This window comes from Pinus tabuliformis, chromosome 8 (genome assembly GCF_031772625.1).
Source record: "Pinus tabuliformis cultivar Carrire ecotype Pingquan chromosome 8, CPIR1, whole genome shotgun sequence".
Lineage (NCBI taxonomy): Eukaryota > Viridiplantae > Streptophyta > Pinopsida > Pinales > Pinaceae > Pinus > Pinus tabuliformis.
In genome coordinates, this window is record NC_142294.1 from 599,518,478 (window position 1) to 599,539,860 (window position 21,383).

General features: G+C 34.0%; 1 protein-coding gene across 2 annotated transcripts; it reads right to left on the reverse strand.

Annotated features, from left to right (window-relative positions):
• Positions 1–419: 419 nt before the first annotated feature.
• On the reverse strand, positions 420–4,982 carry LOC149236904 (uncharacterized). Of its 2 annotated transcripts, none has more exons than XM_089461663.1 (2): positions 4,296–4,977; positions 420–631 (listed from the first exon to the last, which is right to left on the reverse strand). In XM_089461663.1, the coding sequence occupies exons 1-2, from the start codon at positions 4,765–4,767 to the stop codon at positions 618–620; spliced, it is 486 nt and encodes a 161-aa protein (XP_089317789.1). In that variant the 5' UTR covers positions 4,768–4,977; the 3' UTR covers positions 420–617. The 2 variants fall into 2 exon arrangements, with proteins under 2 accessions (XP_089317789.1, XP_089317788.1); XM_089461662.1 differs by lacking the exon at positions 420–631 and adding an exon at positions 746–893 and having other exon boundaries at positions 4,296–4,982.
• Between the last annotated feature and the right edge of the window lie 16,401 nt (positions 4,983–21,383).

A 21,383-nucleotide genomic window follows, 5' to 3' on the forward strand; every position in this document is an offset into this window, starting at 1 on the left:
TTTTAAATTATTTTTTGTAATTCCCTTTTATAATAAATTATATAAAATTTGGAAATAATCTTTTAAGAATATTATATTAATTTTTTATTTTTAATTTAAAGTTAAATGCAATGTTTTGTTTTATTAGGATGACACTTTAATTTCAAAATTTCAAATTTGAGGTAAAATTAAATATACGTCAACAAAAATACAAAAAATCTTAAATGTAATCAATTATTTTAATTATTATATTGAAGCATTAATTGATGTGTTTTATTTCAATTAGTATATTTTAAAATGATAAAATGTATTTTATTGTATATTTATGTATTAAAATTGGGATCATGAAAATGGTCAATATGTATTATTAAACATCAAACCGAATCTCTCAACCTTTACTTGTTTGTATATTAAAATCACAATTATAAAACTGTAACTATCTCAACAGATAAGTATGAGGTACGGTTATGTCTGTTGCTTCCCACTGAAGACTACACGAATAATCACACGAGTTCCAGTCATGGCTATATGTGTTCCTCCACACCGAACAGTAACCGAACAAGCATAAAACCAAGCTGATTCCATTAGATGATATGATTGTAAAATCTCTGACTAAGCAATTTCCCTGATAATCGCTTTCAGGACATTTTCACTGCAAAATAGAATATTCATGCGATTATAACTTCTCAATTTAATAATCCACAGATCCCTCTGAGCAAAAATCGAGTTTGAACCTTATTTATGTAAAAAGTATTGAAACATAATTAGAGAACAAGGCGGCCTGTAACTACAGAATGAGGTTTCCATAGGTCACAACTCTGTCATGTCGACAGGAGTTACAGCTCTGGCGTTTTGACGACATATAAAGCGCTTTATATTAACATTAAAAACAAAAAATGCTAGGCTCCCAGATCCTGCAGAGTTATGTTTGAATAATGCATATCAGTGCAATAATGTATTTGCTGTAGTCACCAGCAACTTCTTTATGTATCAGATTCATTGTACTAATTCAAACATCAATGACCATACCATTAGACAAAGCAACTGTATCAACACATCACTGATTGAATATTTCATAATTGGCTGTTGAATGATAAAGCAACTGTATCAACATATCCCTGATTGAACATTTCAGGATCGGCCGTGTTTTTTACGGGTACAAATAAAAATTATATTGTGAAAAGGCCAAACTCTTGGTTTTTTTTTAATAGCTGAGGATAATATTCTTATTTCTGAATCTTGAGACTTTGTGATAAGCTATTGTTAACAATCATTGTTAATCTATGTTGTCATTGATGTCAAATAACACTACTCATGGAGGATCCAAGGATTGAATACACACTTAATAGAAACAATGGAGGAAAGATATCGGAAACCATCAAAAAAGAAGAGAAATAGTAAAGAGGAGAAGCCATCATGAAGCAAAAAAGTAAGAGGAAGAGTTTATCGGAAGCCATCAAAAAACAAGTTATCGGAGCAAGAAAAACAGGTTATTGCATATGGCCAAGGGTAAGTGCTATTGGAAGAAAAAAAGAAACATTACATCGGAGGAGTAGAGCTATCGGAAGAGGAGCCATAATGGAGGAGTTAACAGTAATAAACTGTGAAACTTTCTTTAAAGACCACAAAACATATTGACGGCTTTATATCGACGCTTTATCGGAGACTCTATTACATGCCACCGCACAAAACCCCCATTGCATTTTGAGCTACGGACCCAACTTTCCAATAGAACCAACTCTAATATAATATCGCGTCCGCCACTATAGGAAGTTACGTATCGCAAGTCATAAATGTCACCACCCAAAACCCACGATTGTGATACCACTAGGACCCGATGGTTCCATTACAATACGCCATAATAAAAATATCGCATCCACCATATAAGGTTTCATATTGCAAGTATTAAGAGGATGTCACACCGGTGATTGTGATAAGGGCGTCGACCCCTGGACCGCTGATTGTGATAAAGTTGTGAGCCCGACGGATCTATTAAAAATAATTTAATATAATATCGCATTCAGTAAGGGAAATCAACCATCGGCTATGTTATGGGCACGACTTGTAAAAGACCTCTGAAAGTTGCGATTGCAATTGAGGTAGTGACATGGCGTGTGGGACCTCCCTGTGGGTATAGGCTCTCTTATATGGTTTCCGTGAATAATTAAGTATGTGGATGAAAGACTCTTCAATATATTTTAATATACAAGTCGCCCTCCCTCCAATAAACATGTCTTTTCTGTCATTGGTGAAACCCATATAAATATAAGTTAAGACGCCTCATTTTTTACTATCGATCTTGTCCATCTATAAAAGAACAGAACAATAGTTCACAACTCGTGAACTTGAAGGAACAAAGAAAGCCAAAGATCGAGCAAGAAGGAAGAAAGTCAAAGGTCCAGCAAGAAAGAGGGAAGCCGAAGGATAAGCAACATTGTTGATTAGATTAACCTTTGAAAGACTTGGACCAGTGAAGAACGCAACCTGAAGAACAATTCTGTGAAGGGAAAAATAAAGTTTCATCTGACATCGTATGAAGGGAGAATTAGCCAGCACCAGCATTGAAGCATTTGTGAGTTTGTTTCTCAGAAGTAAGAGATTGCGACGACAAGAACAGTGAGAAGCGTACTCTTGAAGCAGGTACTGCGACAATTAGAACAGAGGGTTGAAACAAAAGGTTGTGTGTGTCCAGAGCTTAGTAAAGTTCATTGAAGATACATTGAAGTTGTGTAAAGACTATTGAGGACCATGGTGTGTTAGTCATCATGATGTGACTTGGAGATTTTGCTTGGGTGTAATGAAGAGCAACCGTGTCACTTTCTATGAGACGAGGTTATCATTGATTATATAGCATGGAGACTACAGTGAAACTGTAGATTGAAAGAATGCAGTGAAGAATATTTTGGGAGCAGAGAATTACTATCAAACATATCTACACAAAATATAGAACTGAGTTGGAGCCTAGAGGGTTGGTGGCCTGAAGGTTGGAGCCTCGAACAAACAAGGTAGGTGCTTTGAAAGATAGGGTCGGAGCTCTTGGGGTTGGTGTCTCAAAATTGGAAGGATTGGTGTCCTTGGAGTTGGTGCTCCTAAATCCAAGGTTGGTTTTTTGACAACATATGGTTGGTGCCCTAGAGATGGGAGCCTGACACAACACTAAGTTGGTGCTTGGCAACGGGTTGGAGCCCCATATATATTGTACTTGATTTATTGTATAGATTATATTAATAAAAGTATTTATTCCTATAGTTCATTTGATGTTCTAAATATAATTGATTTAACTAGTAAAAACAACAATTGAAAATAAATATTAATTCACCTCCCTCTCAATATTTCCAACCATCCATTGCTAAAAACCTAAGAAGATCAAATCAAGATAACTCAATCTCAAAATCCTAGGAAGATCAAATCAAGATAACTAAATCTAAAAACATATGAGACAATCATAAATAAACGTAAAACGCTCTGAATAAATGAATACCATCTACTTAGTAATGAACAGTCGGCCACCCCCATGGGGCTTTGGATTGACGGTGAATGGGTGCACTGTTAAGGCACTCCTTGCGATAGGTCACTGGTTCAATTCCCTGTGGGTACTTAGTTTAGTCTTAACCTAGAAAAAAAAATGAACAGTCGGCCACTGGAGTTCTGGTATTCAAGAAACCAGAACACAGTCTCAAAAAACGTAGAGTAATTCGTATTTATATTCTCTTTCATGGAAGATGCAGCTATATATGATACCCCACATGAAATCATTCTAAACAGAAACCAAATTCTGGCAAATGGGGAATGGAATGTCATGGTTTCTGTTTAGTCCAGCACATATGTGGAACTAAGCAACACATGGGCAATCTAATCATATTCGTGTATCCATATACATATTGAAACAGCAACCAGCACTGTAATAGATGCAGGTTCCCGTCAATGAGTAGTTTTGATCAAGATACCCACATTCTCCAGAAAAAACAGATTGACAATAGAAAACTCAGAAATGGAGAATTGAGGCAGGCCTTCTCTTCGATGAAGACGTTATAGCTGGGTAGGAAACATGGCTCCCAAATTGATAAATCCTGCAACGTCTAGCCGTTGAGGATATTTGGGGCCACTAGTGTTTATGTTATCATGGAGAGGCTGGAAAGGAATAAACGGACAATAGCTGTCGGGGGCAGAATGGAGGTGGGACACACAGTTCATATTAAGGTCAAGTACTGACTTGTAAGGTAAAGTCTTTCCCAATAGCTTCCAGCCGTGCTGGGTTACATGTGCAGAGAAACTAGGGTTCAGGGATGAATATCCAAAGGGGGTTTCAGGAATACCAGTGAAACGCTGCACCATGTCTTTGAAATTTGAAGTGTCGGTGTTCAGCAGCGTCGTCGGCGCTCTCCTGGAGGCCTTGGATCGTTTCTTGCCCACCTTGGCAGTTCCACCGGAATTTACAGACAAACTGGCCGAGTTATTTAGAACTCCAGATTGAGAACGCCGTGGCTCCGTAGTTGTCAACGGCGTTGCTTCTGCGAGCTTGGAATTGGTGGACATGGGCGCGGAGACGTGTCGACGTCGAAAATCCTGCTTGCCGTTGCTTGATATCAGGAAGCTCTGTGTTTCTCCGTGGCTACTGTCGTTGCTTGCCGGCTTCTGCTGAAATTGCGCAGAGGTATCAAGAAACTGAGAACTGCCCGCGCTGTAAGTTCCAAAGGGCGGGGCAGACGGATCTGGAGACCCGAAGCTGTTGTTCAAGAAGAGGGCATTATAAATGTAATCTCCTCCGGCATTTAACATAGACTCCATTGTTCTGGAAAATTCCTCTTCACGACAAATGTAAACACTGTAATGTAATGAAAAACTCTAGTGCTGTCAAGTCGGATATGTAATGTGATTCCTGCTCCTCCAGATTTGTGTGAGGCAGCGTGTTTATACTACGTACCCATATGCCTTGTCAACGGGCACTAGGTCATCGCGGACTGCGGAGCGTTCACATGGGCAAGGACCTAGCTCTCCTGTTGTTCATAGGGTTTCCGCAGTCCGCAGTAATGAGTCCGCCGTACTCCGATTAGGTTCCATATTTGTCCAAATTCAGAGTCAGCCTACTCTTTCCTGAAGAAAGTTGAACCTTATCGTTGTCGGTAATGGCGAAGTTCACATTTGACCCGCAATATAATATAAACAAATACAACAATGCTCCACATACCATGCGGTGGTTAGACTGTCGTAATCGAACACTTATTTCTTGTATTTAGCAACCGACATGAACTTGTCATGAACAATTATCTTTCTTGCGGACTATTTTAGCAATATATTAAAAAATGTTACATTTATGTATTTTATAAAGCACGTATCACCGAATAATTTAGCAATATATAAAAAATGTGACATTTATGTATTTTATAAATTACGTAACATAAGAATAATAATTTTAACCTTTGAGGTATAGATATATGGGTTCTGGATTTTAGTTCATATTAATTCTTACGTTGAAAGTGGAGTTAAGGGTAGGATTATACTTTTAATAAATATCATACAATATTTTAAAAAATTAGAGAGGCAATATTTTACTATTAGGAAAGATTTTTAAAACTATATCATTTTTTTATCTAATATTGATATGGTATAATCATGGTGAAGATATCTTATTATTGAGACATATTATATTTCTATTTAACATTAAGATTAGTCTCAACATATTCATAAAGTTAAAGAAAGAGAAAAGAAAAGAAAGAACATTTTCACTTTTAAGATAATTTTGATTTAAGGTGGGAGTTAATAGTAGGATTATACTTTTAATAAATATCATTTTTGATCTATTATCTATTATGTAATTGTATGGGCAACATCTTATTTATTAAATATCCATACTTATTCACTATTGCATAATTGTAAGGACAATATCTTACTATTGGGAGATATTTTTTTGAAGTATATCATTTTTCCATCCAATATTGATCTTGTATAATCATGGTGAAAATATCTTACTATTGGGACATATTAGCTTTCCATTTAAGAATAAGATTAGTCTCAACCTATTCATTTTGTAAATTGGGAAAAAAAAAGAAGAGAAAAGAAAAAGAAAGAACATTTTAACTTTAAAAAAAAATTGATTTCTATTCTTACAAATAAATCTTTTATTTAATATAAAATTTATTTTTTATTTTAATAAATAAAAACACATATTTACTTTGACATAAAATTTTGGTTTCTATCATTACTTCAATATATTAGCTTAAAACATTCTTAGTCACAAATCTATCTTAACCTTGAATCATGAACAATCAAATCTCTCAAGATACAATAAAGGTGGCCTACCTAAACTTAGCCTTAAAAAGACAAAGAGAGAACATATATACTCAAGCATAGAAGGAATCAAATATTTAGAAGTTCAATAATAGTTGGCACCAAATGGAAACAACCTAAATTGGAAAAAAAAAAACATCTTTACTTTGTTAGCCTCTCTCATAAAACAAAAATAAATCCAAAAATAAATAAATTAATTAAATATTCCAAGTTAGGAATTTGTGCCTAACTCTTGGGTTGTTCCTCTAAGATAGGAGTTAGTTTAGGTAACCCCTATATTGGTGTGTGTTTGGTGAGAAATTATCTCAACCAAAGGAGAAATTATCTCAACCAAAAGTGTCTAAGATAGCACGCACTATCTTGAGAACACTATCTCTCATCTATTTATTTGTAACACTATATTCAATTATTTTTTTGATGTATGAAAGTGAGAGAGAAGCATGAGGCTTCAGCCTTTTTCCGCCAATATTTTGTCTCTGGTTTTTATATGTGTTTTTCTATAATCTCTTTGAGTTAATTTGTTTTTTCAATATGTGGTATCAAAGCCTGTTCTGGATTAACTCCCTCCCATCCCAGGGAGATGTGAAACTTGTGATGCCTGAGTCTTTGTAAATAATTAGATTTGCGTAAAGGTTGTGAAAGCACATAGTTTAGTTTATGTTTGAGTGATTTCTACTGTGTGAGGAAGAGGCCATGGGAGTGATAAGTGAGTGGGGGTAATAAGTGATTTTCTTTTGGGGAGAAATAAGGCATTTTTTTAATTAAATAAGTAACTTTGAGGAGAGATAAGGAGTGGAATATGGTTGAGTGATATTTCAACATGTGATAAATTATTTTTTATTTTTGGGAGTAATAAGTGTGAAGTGGGGATTTTTACATTGGAAATCACATATGTGTGATAATGAAGCTTTTGTAATGGAGGGATAAGGTAAATTTATTTGTGTATTTGGAGAGATAAGTGAATATTTTTATTTCTAGAAGGTTGAGTCAATTTTCTGAAGACATTTTTCTTTCAAAAAGTTCTAGAACTTTGATTCCATGAAGATGTTGTGAAGCTGAACGATTATGTACTCTAAAGTTTAATAAAGATATCATTTTTGTGGTGATTGTGTCCTAGATCCGCCCGAAATTGAATAAGGGGATCTTAGGTACACGAAGAGTGTGTTGATGATGGTTTATACTTCATGTTGTTGCTTTTTTATTTGTGTCTAGTTTTGACACATAAATGATCTCATTTAACACACATAAAGTTCAATGCAAGCAAGCACAACACCTGTAACAAAATAGCTGCAAGGAAGGATAATCAAGATCACACATACAACAACTCATCAAAGTTTTCAACATCGGCATTCTACCTCAACAAACAAATTCACTCAATACAATCAAGTTCATGAATCTGCAGACTCTAGCATTTCAAAGCAAAGTCTACATCACTACATTCAAGTCAATGAATCTGTAAACTTCAACGTTTCAGAGCACAGTGTACATCAACATTATTGAACTTGTAATCAAACTCAAATTACATTGAATTGTAAGGGTGCATTCTCGGTTGAAACCGACACCCAAGTCTTGAGTTGAGTCAAATTGAATTCATTGTAGTGAGTCATTGAAATCATTGTAAGCTTTTTGGGTGCATTTTCGACCGTGTTCGACACTCAAGTGAGTCCATGAATTTTAACTCTAAAGCAAACAAGCAACAAGTTCACATCTCTTGCAAGCGAGCGTGAGTATTCATTCAAGCAATTTGCGTCAAAACAGTACAAAGTTCAAAACCTTCAAGTGAGCCAGAGTGAAGTTCATTGCAGCAACCATAAAAGCAACCAAACAAATTCAACTCTAAATCAAGCAAGTTGAGATCGACATCAAGCGAGCGTGGCTATTCCTTCAAGTAAGGCAAACACGATCATCATCAAGTGAGCGTGAATTCCAGAGTTTAAGCAAGAAAGTTCTACAACTCTAGCAAGTGTTCTCAGCGAGTACAATAAGCAACAAATCAAGCGAGCATGCCATTCAAGTCCCATAACAAACGAGCTTGTCATTCAAGTAACAAAATCAAGTGAAACAGTTCAAAGCACGACATCTACGACAAGCGAGCCTAATTTCAAGTGAGCAAGTTTAGATGGCGCAACATATTCAATGGTTACACATTCTTCATAGTTTGATCATCTCCAGTGATGAAGACATGGTGCACATCAGCAAAGAAACTCTTGCTGATCTTTCACGGCATCTACGACAAACACATGAAACTATTGAGTTTCTTCAACTAGAGTCGCAACTACAAAGAGATGAGCTGCAACAAAAGAGTGCTTCTTCTAAGTCATTCAACCATACAGATGAAGATAAAGATGTTGATTCCAAATCACTCATCCAAACAACTTCAAGTGTCGAAGTTGTTCATGATCAAATTCAAATTTCTTCCAAACCCATCATCAAGCCCTGGGAAGAGATTCAAAATAACAAGAATCGACGAGGCTTAGGATATGTCACTGATGACACCAACTTACATATCCCAGATTATTCCAAGCCAATTAAGTTTGTGAGTGCAGGATTTCTTGACCAACTCATCTCAGAAGGTTCTGAGAAAATTGCAGACAAACAGAATTGCATGCAACCTGAAGTTCATGTCCAACCGAAATGCTCTCATTGTCAAAGAGCCGGTCGTATGGAAGATCAATGTTTTGATCTCCATCCGTGTTTCCATTGTGGCAAGCCCAATCATTCCTCAGAAAAATGTCGCAACCAATAAAAGTCAGCCAGATTGAAGATACATTATGAATGGATTGATCCTTGGGAATGGTCATCCACAGTCAAACGATTGTCTCAGTTCTACAACCGACTACAATCACACATAGTGCAGCCAACAGTGAACAGATGATGGTACTCTCATGCAGTTGAATGAGGGAGTACAACAGTGAAACTCTCCTACACCTGAAGGGGGGGAGTTCAAATATATTATGGAGAAGATTGTCTCTCCTTTCAGCTGAAAAAGGGGGGAAATGTCAATGAAATTGACAAGTGGTTGTCAGACTGAAAGTCTTGACAACATTAGCGAAGTAGCCAATGGGCATCTTCATCAGCCAGTGGGCATTTGTCATCAGCAGTGAGCATCAGCAAATTCGCCAGTGGGCGATCGACAACCAAAGCAATAGTGAGCAGCTTTGATCATAGCAAAAACAACATTGAGTTGTTTTTCGACATCTTCAGCCAGTGGGCAATCATCATCAGCAAACACGCCAGTGGGCGTTCATCAAATTATGTCAGTGGACACCGGATGCTGTTTTCAAACAAAGGACTGTTGGATCCTTTTGCGGCTTGGCACGTGATGGAGTTGTCAAGCAACATTCAGAGATGAATCAGGCATGCAGCTGATTCATGTTCTCTTTAGATTTGACTTTTTTCCAGCATCCAGATTTGGCGGTTTTTTCAGGCAATGTTTTTGAAGATCAACATGAGAGCTTGGAAGATGGTTCCTCGTTCTTATTTTGGATTTATCATTGAAGGGGGGAATGTTAGCCTCTCTCATAAAACAATAATAAATCCAAAAATAAATAAATTAATTAAATATTCCAAGTTAGGAATTTGTGCCTAACTCTTGGGTTGTTCCTCTAAGATAGGAGTTAGTTTAGGTAACTCCTATATTGGTGTGTGTCTGGTGAGAAATTATCTCAACCAAAGGAGAAATTATCTCAACCAAAAGTGTCTAAGATAGCACGCACTATCTTGAGAACACTATCTCTCATCTATTTATTTGTAACACTATATTCAATTATTTTTGTGATGTATGAAAGTGAGAGAGAAGCATGAGGCTTCAGCCTTTTTCCGCCAATATTTTGTCTCTAGTTTTTATATGTGTTTTTCTGTAATCTCTTTGAGTTAATTTCTTTTTTCAATATACTTTAAGATAAAATTTAATATTTTATCTACACCTTAATATACCATCTTAGATCTTTCTTAACCCCAAATCTATCTAGCCTCTACAATAATTGAATCTTTGAAGGTTCAAATCTCTTTTGAAGTGGAAAATGGTTCTTAGAAGTGCAATAAAGTTAGCCCAATCTAAACACAACCTAGCCTTAAAAAAAAACACCTAGAAATCCATCAAATCTTTTGAGGTGGAAATCTAAATTGAACAAAAAAACATCTTTACTCATAAAATGTAATTTCTATTTCCAATTTAATACACCAGATAGATCCTCCTTAACCTTGAGTCTATGAAGTAGATATAAAGATCAGGTCAAGATACAATTTTTTTTGAAGGGGAAATCATGAAAAAAATATATATATTTTGAAAAAATTGTATCTTCAAAAATTTCATTTTTAAAATTAATTTAAAATTAATTTTATTTATATATAATATAATACATTTTTCATTAAAAAAAATTATATTCAAATTACAAATTAACGGTATGTTGCTATATTCCATTTGTGACCTTGCTTTAAAAAAAAATAAAAAAAAAAATTCAACAACATTGTGGTAGTCCTCCTTTCCGTCCGATACTAACAGATAGAAAAATTTAGCTTATTTTGGCAAGACCAATGCTTGGAGCTCATTTAAACAACCATGTTTCCTTGTATATTAATTATTTGAAACTCAAAAATGGTAATGAATCATAATACTTTCGCTCTTCACTATTTCCATTGATCCATATCTTTAACATATGAATTTTCCATGTAATTCTAGGAATATTCGATCATTTCTTTCACCCACAATGCGTAGAGAAAATGCATGCTTACGCTTTCAATTCTTTGCTTATAGGTTCAATTTCAATATGCAAAATCGGTGGAAAAGAGGCGATTGTTACTAAAGACAAAGTGCACAGATAAAAAGTGGGAGATAATAAATCAGGATTTAATAGTATTTTCATCATGAAAGGACCAATTCTAATCAGGATTTAATAGTATTTTCATCATGAAATGACCAAGTCTGTCCCAAGGATTGAATCTTATGCCATTGTGATTATTATCTTTCAACGAAATTATTTGTTCCTTGACGTTATGAATAAACCTCACATGATCGATACAGATGTATTGATATGAATTCAAGGTGGTTTGTTCCTTGACATTGTGAGTAAATCTCATCGGATTGATATAGATGTATTGATATAATTCAAAGTGGTTTCATTTAAAGTAGGTTAATATAAATAAAAATTTATTTAAAACTTTATATATATATATATATATATATATATATATATATATAAAAAGTTAAATTGTATTTTTTTAATTTTTAAATATGAATAATTTTTAATTTTTTAAAATGTCATATTTTCATACTACTTTATAAAATGTTTCTCAATGCAAAGATTTAATTATATTTAATTTTTACATTCTTTAAAGGATAAAGAAAAAGAGAGATGGATAATCATTTCATTAGTAATTGTAATTTTGCAAACTCGTAGAATGAAAAGTCACATAGACTTAGGAATGATGATTGGGATTAAAGCATCATCAAGGCTGACCATATTAACCACTCCATCGTGAGTAATAAAGCGACAAAGTTTTACAACTTTGGCACTAGCTACTTTTGAGGTTAAAAATATACTTGAGCTTGTTAGTGATAGTTGATATCCAATTTTCACAAATGTGGAACATGTTAGAAACCCTATCATGAGTAATGAAATGAAAAATTTCAAATTGGAACTTTTGATGCTAAAAACCCACTTGGACTAAACAATGATAGTTGGAATCCCATCATCATACATGTTGAGCTTATTAGGGACCCAATGTGAGCAATATAATGCCATGTTTTCAACTAGACTGCTTTCAACTTTTGAGGCTTAAAATCCATAGCAATCCCACAATTATGTTCATTATCAAAACTTTACAAATATTAAACTTGCCAACCAGCCTAGTGCGAGTAGTGAGATGTGGTTTCAATTTTTTTTCGAATGAAAATTGGGATCCAAACATAACAAATGTTGATATTACTAAACATCCCATCTTGAGAATTAAAATGGAAGCTTCCAATTTTTACATTTGCAACTTTCTATTATAAAAATATATTTTCTCCCTATAATGATTGTGGGGATTTACCCTTAAAAAATGTTGATATTACTAGCCACACTAACTAGAATAATGAAATGTAAAGTTTCCCACTTTTATGCTTATGACTTGTGATGCTAGAAAACCACTTCAGTGAGGGAGTTGATGGCTTGGGTTTAGCCATAATAGAAGTTGAGCTTACTATCTACCCCAAAGATAGAAACAAATGACACGTTTCCAACTTTGATACTTGTGACTTCTAAAGTTTAAATGATACTTCAATCACAAGGATCTATGTGTCACAAAGTTGATCTATGTAGATGTCAGCCTAGATTGAGCAACATAATGATAAGTTCCCTTTCGAGACAAAAAAACACATACTTAGACTCCAACAATGAGAATTAATTGAATTTAGTCATCACATATGTTAAACATGTTGGTGATTGAGCTCTCTAAAAACCATGACTTGTTACATGATTCTAGACACAAGGCCTATTATCATTTGTTGGTGTTTGACCCCAAAATGTTGTAATGGCATTTACTCTATATGGGACTCCTTCCTACTATGGCATGCTGATTTTTTCTCTTTACCTATACTTCATATAATGACCCAAAGTGAATTTGTATTCTTACCTATGCTTAAGAAAAAGGCCCATGTTGATGTTTCACTGTATTTAATTTTTCTTTTCTGTTGTGCTTCTTAGTAAGATTTATGGCCATTTTTAATTATTAACAAGCATGACATTTAACATACTCGTGTTTTAAATTTTAGAAATTTCAAGTTTTGATAGTCCTTATAAGTTTATGTTTATGACTTATCTATATCCTAGATAACATTATGAGTTGTTAGCTAGCCTTAGACTTTCGGCATATTGTCACTCATTAGGTTTCAATTGTAAAATACTACAATGACATTTTTCCTACATTAGACTCCTTCCTATTATGTCAAGGTGACTTTGTCTCTATACCCTTGCTTAAGAAAAGGGCTCATGGTGTCTTGTCTCTTTACTTATGCTTGAAAAGAGGGACCATTTTGACTATATCTCTTTACTTGTAGTTACTTTCTATCTTTACTTATGCTTAAAAAAAAGGTCTGTGTAAATGTTTCCTCCCATGTCAATGTTTCATTACAATTCTTTTTTTCCCTCATGGTTATTGATAAGATTTAGGGCCATTTTTTATAATTAACCAGTATGACTTTTGACATATCGGTTCTCTAAATTTAGTAATTTTAGTTTTGATAGTGCTAAGGGGGGTTGTGTTTATGGCATTATCTATATTCCAGATAACATGATCAATTGTTGTTTAATTTTGGACTTTGGTCCTATTGTTATTGATTGTGATTAGTCCATAAATATAAATATAGTAACAACATTTTTCACTATGTTGAATGTTGGACTTCTTCCTATTATAGTGTGGTGTTTTTCTTTACTTCTTCTTGATACAAGGATCCTCAATAACTTTATTCTTTAATTATACTTAAAGCAATAATATATGATGACCTTATATCATTAATTAAGTTTAAAACAATAACCTATATGAATATTTTATTATATTTATTTCTATTTTTTACTTATAATTATTAATATAATTTATGTTTTTTTAACGATTAATTAATTAAAAAAAATATAAATTAAAAAATTTATAAATTTAATAAATTTTGTGTTTTAATAATATTTTAGAGTAACTATATATTTTTAATATAATCCTATTTATATTTTAATAAATTTTATAAATGATTTTTTAGTGATATACGAAGATATATAAATCCCAATTTACATTAACAAAAAAAACCATATTAATATAAATAATTTTTAATATTAAAAGGAGAGAAATCTGAATATTGAACGTCTCGCTGAGAGCAAAACCTTGACCATATATGTCTCATTAATGGTACTCACTGGGTGATAAAGTAAATATGCTAATATTTCCCATTTAGTAGAATTTAATTTAAAGACCACGGATATATACACACAAATATCCAAAAATATTATCGTCGTTTTGTAAGTTGAATTAAATACTTTCTTGACTCAATACCTCGTAGCAAAGAGCCCAATGTCCTTGACCAAAATCATTTAACCAATATGTTAAGACTGTGTCCTTATCCAAAATCATTTGACCAATATCTTCGGAATCTGGGAGAGGGTCAATCCAAATAAGACACGTAATACAAAAAAAAAACCACTTTTCATACAATCTCATGGCATATGTTCAACTCTTTTAAAGGGTCCTTCCAAACCTAGACTTCACTTAATACAATCACTTAATAACTCTGAAAAAATTCTCCCCTATCCATTATCTTGATTTTTAAAAAATAAATAAAATATTTATACGGAGAATGATTGAAGATGGGTTTCTTTAAAGAAGGTTCTTTATTCAAATACAATTTCCTTGAGGAAATCTTCTATCTCATAAACCAAAAAAAAAAAACTCATCCTTTAATTAATTATCTAATTCAACTCGAATTGTTCTTATTATTAGTTCCATATTTCAGCATCACTTGCCTTTATACCTAGACATCTTTTGCTCAATGGCATGACTTAATTTTCTCATTTTCCGAAGAAAAAGCATAATATATTCATATAAAAAAGAGATTACATAATGCGAATGCAAGAAGCATATGCAAAAGCGTGGACCGAGCCACATACAAATCTGCATAAATAAATCACCAAATATAGCCCCGAAAGACCAATAATGCCCAGAAAACAAGGCAAACCCATTTATAAGGTGCAAAAATGGCACCAAAGCACAAAGCAGACAAGCAACGGAAAACAACGCAAGATTTGACCGCCCAATACAAAAGGAGAGGCACGAAATGAGGAAGAGATCAGCACAAGAAGCCATTCCTTCCCCGCCCCCTCAAACTCTCCACTCGAAATCAGACGAGAAACAAGATCACTGCCACAATCAACCGCATCTGCCTGCAGAAAAGACCAACGGAAAGATCTATAGAAACGGCACGAAACAGAGCAAAGCCCGTTGTTCCCTCAACGCTCCAAAGGATATTCCGCAGCCAGAACAACCCTGATTGTGCTTGGATTATTTAATATATAATCATGAGACAAATTGACCGTTGATTGTGTATATTTTTGACGGTTCCTATTGGCCTTTCCCACGTTTCGGCTTTTTGTGGTCTTATTATTTATTTATATTAAAGCATGAAAACCAGCACCCTCATGATTGTGTATTTTAAAAAATTATTTTTGCTTTAGTAGGTTCTCGTGGGTCTGCCTCGTGTTAGGGACTTTCCCGTATTAAATTATTTGTTATTTTACTCACACCTCGTGTTAGGAAAGGGATGAAGGAGGATTTATTAATTTCAAGTGAATCATCATAGGTCTCCTGAAGCAAAGACAACCTTCTATTCATACTACGTTGAAAGCCATTATTATCCTTATATTTTAAAGGGCTCTTTATTAGTGAATTGTTTTATAAAATTAACTATAAGTGATACCCAAGTAGGATGCTTGACTCTCAATCACCATTTATATTAGGTTGCGTAAGCAATGCTATCTTAGTAGTTTGTGACATCTTCCTTGAACTTTAATAAACTTGGATAAGATATGACAGAATAATTTTACCAACCTCTTCGATAGAGTTTTTTATAATTTATATATATATGGGGAAGTTGTACACTCATTATAGTGATTTCGATTAAGTTAAACATCAAATCAATTAATTTTTTATATTTAATAATTTATTTAAGTAAAATATACTAATAATTTATCACTTAGAAAGCTTGAAAGTTTTCTAAACACACTCATATTTTTGGGGTCTTATTCTTAAAAAGTGTGTATCTTTCTAACCTTATCACAATGAATAATTTTTATTGGGGGATTGTGCAAGACCTACATCCCCACCACTTGAACCATAAAATCTTGCCATATAGCTCAAGGATTAGGCTCCCCCACCCTCGTGGAGACCAGTCTTTTGCTAAGTCATAAATTCTTGGTATATCTAGCTTATGAGGTATTGGATATTCTCTTGTTGTTATAGAGTCAACCTCTACATTTGATCTTAGGCCTCACTGAGATAACTCCAACGAGTTATTAATTCAGCATGGTAAAAAAAAAAAATAGAGAAATAAAAGAAAGAAAAAAAGGAACTCATAGAAGATTTATATTAGTTGCATGTGCCATACTAGAAACATAATGCTCATTGTAATGGTACAACTCATAACATATGTTAGTCTTTTTGTTGCTTTAAGCTATTATCCATTAGCGATAACTTTCCATCATTTCTTCCTTCTAGGGACTTTCTGTTTTTAGTAATTCACTCAAATTGACTAGTTCAGTAGCGATTAGTCATTAGTGATTTACTTGCATTTAAATAATTAGTTAATTACTTTTCATGTGTTGATTTTCATTTTCCATATAGAGGAGTATGATTGAAATTAATTATCATATGGTCACCGCATGGAGGGATATGCCTGATACGTGTTGGCATGTCTATAGTATTCTTGGCACAATTAGAGTGCATTATTTGGAGAGATGCACTTTTCTAATTTAGAATAATTTTGTATACGTGGAAAATCTTTTATTCTAGAAAAAGAGGTGAAGGGAGCATTACAACTAAGTATCCATTGTAATTATTCTTTCATTGTTAATGAAAAGTATTGTGAGTTTTATTAGATATTAATTGTAATCTAGCAAAAAATATGCATTGGTTAAAAGTAGGAAGGAACAACAAGTAAACTACATAATCATATGCAATGCAAGGAAGAGAGAAAAGACAAAAACTAATGGAGAACCAAAAAATCAGCATTTATATTAAATATCCTCAACAACCAATCAAGATTAGTACATAGAGTCATTCAGAAGCATAGATGTAATATGTCTAAACCGTTATGACAATTTAACCATCTGAACTGACTTTACTAGACTGGTTCGGTTGGTTGACTTAACTGTTGAGTCGACCGACTTACAATATAATCTTTTGTGTCAACTTGACTGGTTTAGTCAACTAAGTCGACTAGTCTGTCCAACATCTTCCCCACCCTTAATTCCATCTTTTTCCTAAAGAAGGGGGAGATTTGGAGACTTAAAAAAATTGAGAAAATTAACAAAGGATAAAAATACGAGTAGAAAGAGCAGAAGAGAAGAGATTTTGGTTGGTAGGGAGTCATTTTGTTGGTGATGACGATGGTTGAGACTTCTATTACTCACAGGATGGTTGTTTAACAAATGTTGTAGGTTGGTGGAATGATGCTTCTTGTGTCGTGTCGACAGAACTTAAGATATGAATTTTGCATCTTAGTTTCTCTCATGACAACTAGTTGGACCCTTCCAAGTTGATCTCTTATATGTTTGTGTGTTTTTAAGGTGTCTGGACACATTATGATATGCTTGGCTTGAAAATATGAAACTTGCGCTAAGGAGGGGTTAGTTCTATCAATCATTCCTAGATAGGTACCTTTGGAAAATCCATTTGGTAGATGATTGGTGCAAGTGATTGAAGGTTTTTGTTGAATATTGACCAACATTTTACCAATTGTTTGGATTTCACCTCCAAAGACATCAAATCTACCAAGTATTGGACTTTCACAATCAGTTAGCTTTGTTGGTTCAACCAATGTGCCTTGATGCTCTAGATATTCAATTTTATTGTGGATGATTTGTATCTAATAAGTGGAATTGACTTCCTTCATCTATGCCTTCTTTCCTTCCCTAGGCTATTAGTATGAAAGTTTTTAGATGGTGTACCAAAAACCCTCACTTTAGTTATTAGTGACAAATAACCATAACAACCAAAAAAATAAGTGGAGAAGTTGCTAACACTCTTCAAATCTACAAAATACCTGACAAAAAACCTTGAAAAGAGAAGTTATACAAAATAGAAAAGTAGACAATAGCAAGATAATAGAGTGAAAACCCAATGGACATAAAATTATATTTTTATTGAAATTAAGTATATTACACCTAATGAGGAGAATATACGGACTTGAATCTACAACATCCCCCTCCATGGGATGGGTTCTTTGATACCATGTGCTTCAACTAAAACTCTCTTTTTCAATGATTATGTGGGCAAAAGGAAGTGATGGTGGCTTGAACTCAAATTTGGGAGCTCAAATGCTATAATACAATAGTCATGATTATGAAATGGACATGTATAAAGAAAGAGGAGAAAATTGCTCTTCTTATAATAAAATATTAGGATAGATCTAGATCTAGAAAAATAATAAAAAAATATTACACCAAATCAAGATCTAATCATTACGAATATTTTATTATATTTTAGAGAGGGAAAGATTATTTCAAATGATCAAATATATTTATTTAGAAAATGGTTCAAGTAATTAACAAAAAACAAATGACTTATTAATTACTTTATGGGGATAAAGTCAAAGATAAATTAGAAATAATTATTAAATATTGATTTAATAATTATCTCAGGAGAGAAATAAGGGATAAATATGAAATAATAAATAAATAATGATTTATTTAATTATTCATGAGCAGTTAAATAAAGAATGGTTAGAAATAATCATTAAATAATGATTTAATAGTTATTTAAAGAGAATGATAAATAAATAATGATTTATTTTATTATTCTCATGGAGTTCTTTGGGTAATAATGAGGAATGATTTAGGAAAATGGTTCTCTAAATTATTTTCTAAGGTGAAAGTGAATTTTAACATGTAAAAACACATTCCACAAGGTGTACTTCGATCAACCTAGTAAGAAATGGTTAGATGATCATTTTTTAGGTGATAACAGATTTCCCCCCAATGTATGAGTGTTAGGAGCACATCGTATGACTGAAATACATTGTAGGTTCACTTTCAAGAGACGCCAAAGGGAAGTTACACACACACACACACAGAGAGAACTAAATCAGTGAAGGGAAGAAATAAAACTAGGGGTGGTGAGATCTACTTTCCATATAGAAATCTCCTTTTATGGTGAGTACATGATCTCAATGTGGTGTGGGTGGCATACCCATACCTGCCTAGATAACTTAGTACAAAGAATAATGGTGCAACCAACAATGTGGGTCTGAGCATCATAGTACATGATACATAATGTGCTAACAGTAATGGGATAGAAAGTAATACAATGTTATAATGAGTCTAATATACATATGTTCATCGAAGACAGAGGCAAAGACTAATAAAATGAAAATTGTTGCACTAACTACATAGGATGGAATTCCCCCAAGATAATGTGAGGGGTAGATCACAACCGAATACGCCCTGCTAATAAAGAAAGGGCTCTGAAGATTTGAATGAACTATCTAAGGAGAGGCTCATGTTGTGTTATCTTCGATTGGTGGAAACTAAGCCAGTCAAATTTATGGAACTACATCTAAGTTTGGATCGTGATATGCTTAGTGTTGGGCATGTGGGGGGCTACCTGAAGGGCCAACCCCTCATGAGGTCTGGAACATTGAACAGACACTCGGTGAATGTCAAGATAATATGTTGGAGCACTTGGACCATCAAGTGTATGATCCTTGATCGTGTTAAATGAGATGAAGTTGGCCACATGAGAAACAACCAAGTCAAAGGTAATAATGATTACCTTTGGTTAATCCGAGGAACCAAACAATGATGAAGGCTGGAACCAAGGTACATGACCCTCTAAACCACTCTCCTAGAATAAAGGTGTTGAAGTTGACATAAGAGGGCCCCACTAGAGTTGAGATAATGAGACGTCTTCAACAAGGGCATGAGGATCATAGTAATGTGACTAGTAAAGACTTACACCAGGGATGATGATAGGGAAATAAGGGGAGAGGTAAATGCATGACTTCCCTTCTTAGAGTGAAATATGAAAATTTGACCTCGCAGTGATTATCACAGGTCAAGAGGGGATAGTTAATTACTTAAGCGAAGGATTTTCAAAGATAGATTAGGATAATTGGAGGCCAAATAGGAGAAATACAGGATAAGTGCAACACATAGAGGGAATAATATATTATAACAAGACTCAATGTGTTAGGCCCCTATACTATTAGTGTAACCCCTTATTGTTATTAGTACAACCCCCTTATTATATTGTTGTACCCATGTAGTCCCCATATGCTTATTATTATGCCCCATAGAAGCTCACTATTGTTATTATTGTGCCCTTACATTATTATTGTTATGTCGGTTTTGATTATATTATGACCCCTTAGACTCCTATATATAGAAAGGAGGTCTTGTCATTTGTATCATCTAAGAATTGTTCATTTGTGTAATGTAAAGGAGGTTGCCCCCTCGAAGAGGCTTATTTCTAAGGCATTGATCTATCTTTTATATCTTTCTGTGAGCTGGTTTCATAACACAATGGGCCACTTAATAGACTCCATGAGACATAAGGGTGACTCATCTTTAATGCTCTGAACAAGGGTGACTCATCTTTAATGCTCTGAACAAGGGTGACTCAATAATGCTACCACAAGGTAGAGGCCCAATGGGGACCATTAAAACATGAGTAAAAAATTGTTAATGATGATGAAACTTGAAGCATATGTCGACATGAGTAAATACAAAGTGGTATGGTTCTAATGTATGAGATACTCATGTGAAGGGATTCTATTTTAATAAGTAGCAAAGTGAGACCTCATGGAAAAATTGTCTTCCTGATGAAGTATCAAATAACCAAAATTGAAGAGATACCCATTATAGATCTTGGCGAATTCTTACTAATGGTTTAGATGGTTCATTAAACTGTGCTAGATTTTTCTCGTAATGGTCAAGGAAAAAATTAGGGGTTTTCCTATAAAAGGGATTCTGGCTCCAAATTTTGATTCATTAGTGCATAGTGTTGTTGGAGAATATGGAGAGAGGGAGAGAGCCCTAAATTTTAGTGAGCTCATAGCAAACAAAATAACTATTAGAATTTGGATTTGCAACTTTTAGGTTAGTGGCCTAACCCTACTCATAAGTTTCTATAGACTGGATTTCTAGATTAGGGTTTTATTTCGATAAGTGAAACCCTTGTCTTTCCTCAAGGTTATACTGTAGCTGTTTGGCCATTTCCTGCACTGGCTAGATTAGGAAAGACGCAAAAAATTTTGCCCCAGTGTAGATTTTGAAAGAAAAATTGTGTTGGGGTCCCAGTGAGAGGAGGAAGACAAGGGTCTCCTATAAGTTGAACCTTAGGTCTAGAAATATGTTTGGGTGCTATTTAATTGAAAAAGGATC

Bases quoted from the DNA above. Each gene is read 5' to 3' on its own strand.
- LOC149236904 (XM_089461662.1), bottom strand. From the start codon at position 4,767: ATGGAGTCTATGTTAAATGCCGGAGGAGATTACATTTATAATGCCCTC. The intron at 894-4,295 runs GTATTCCTGAAA...ATAACTCTGCAG, and splicing joins CATGGTGCAGCGTTTCACTG to GATCTGGGAGCCTAGCATTT.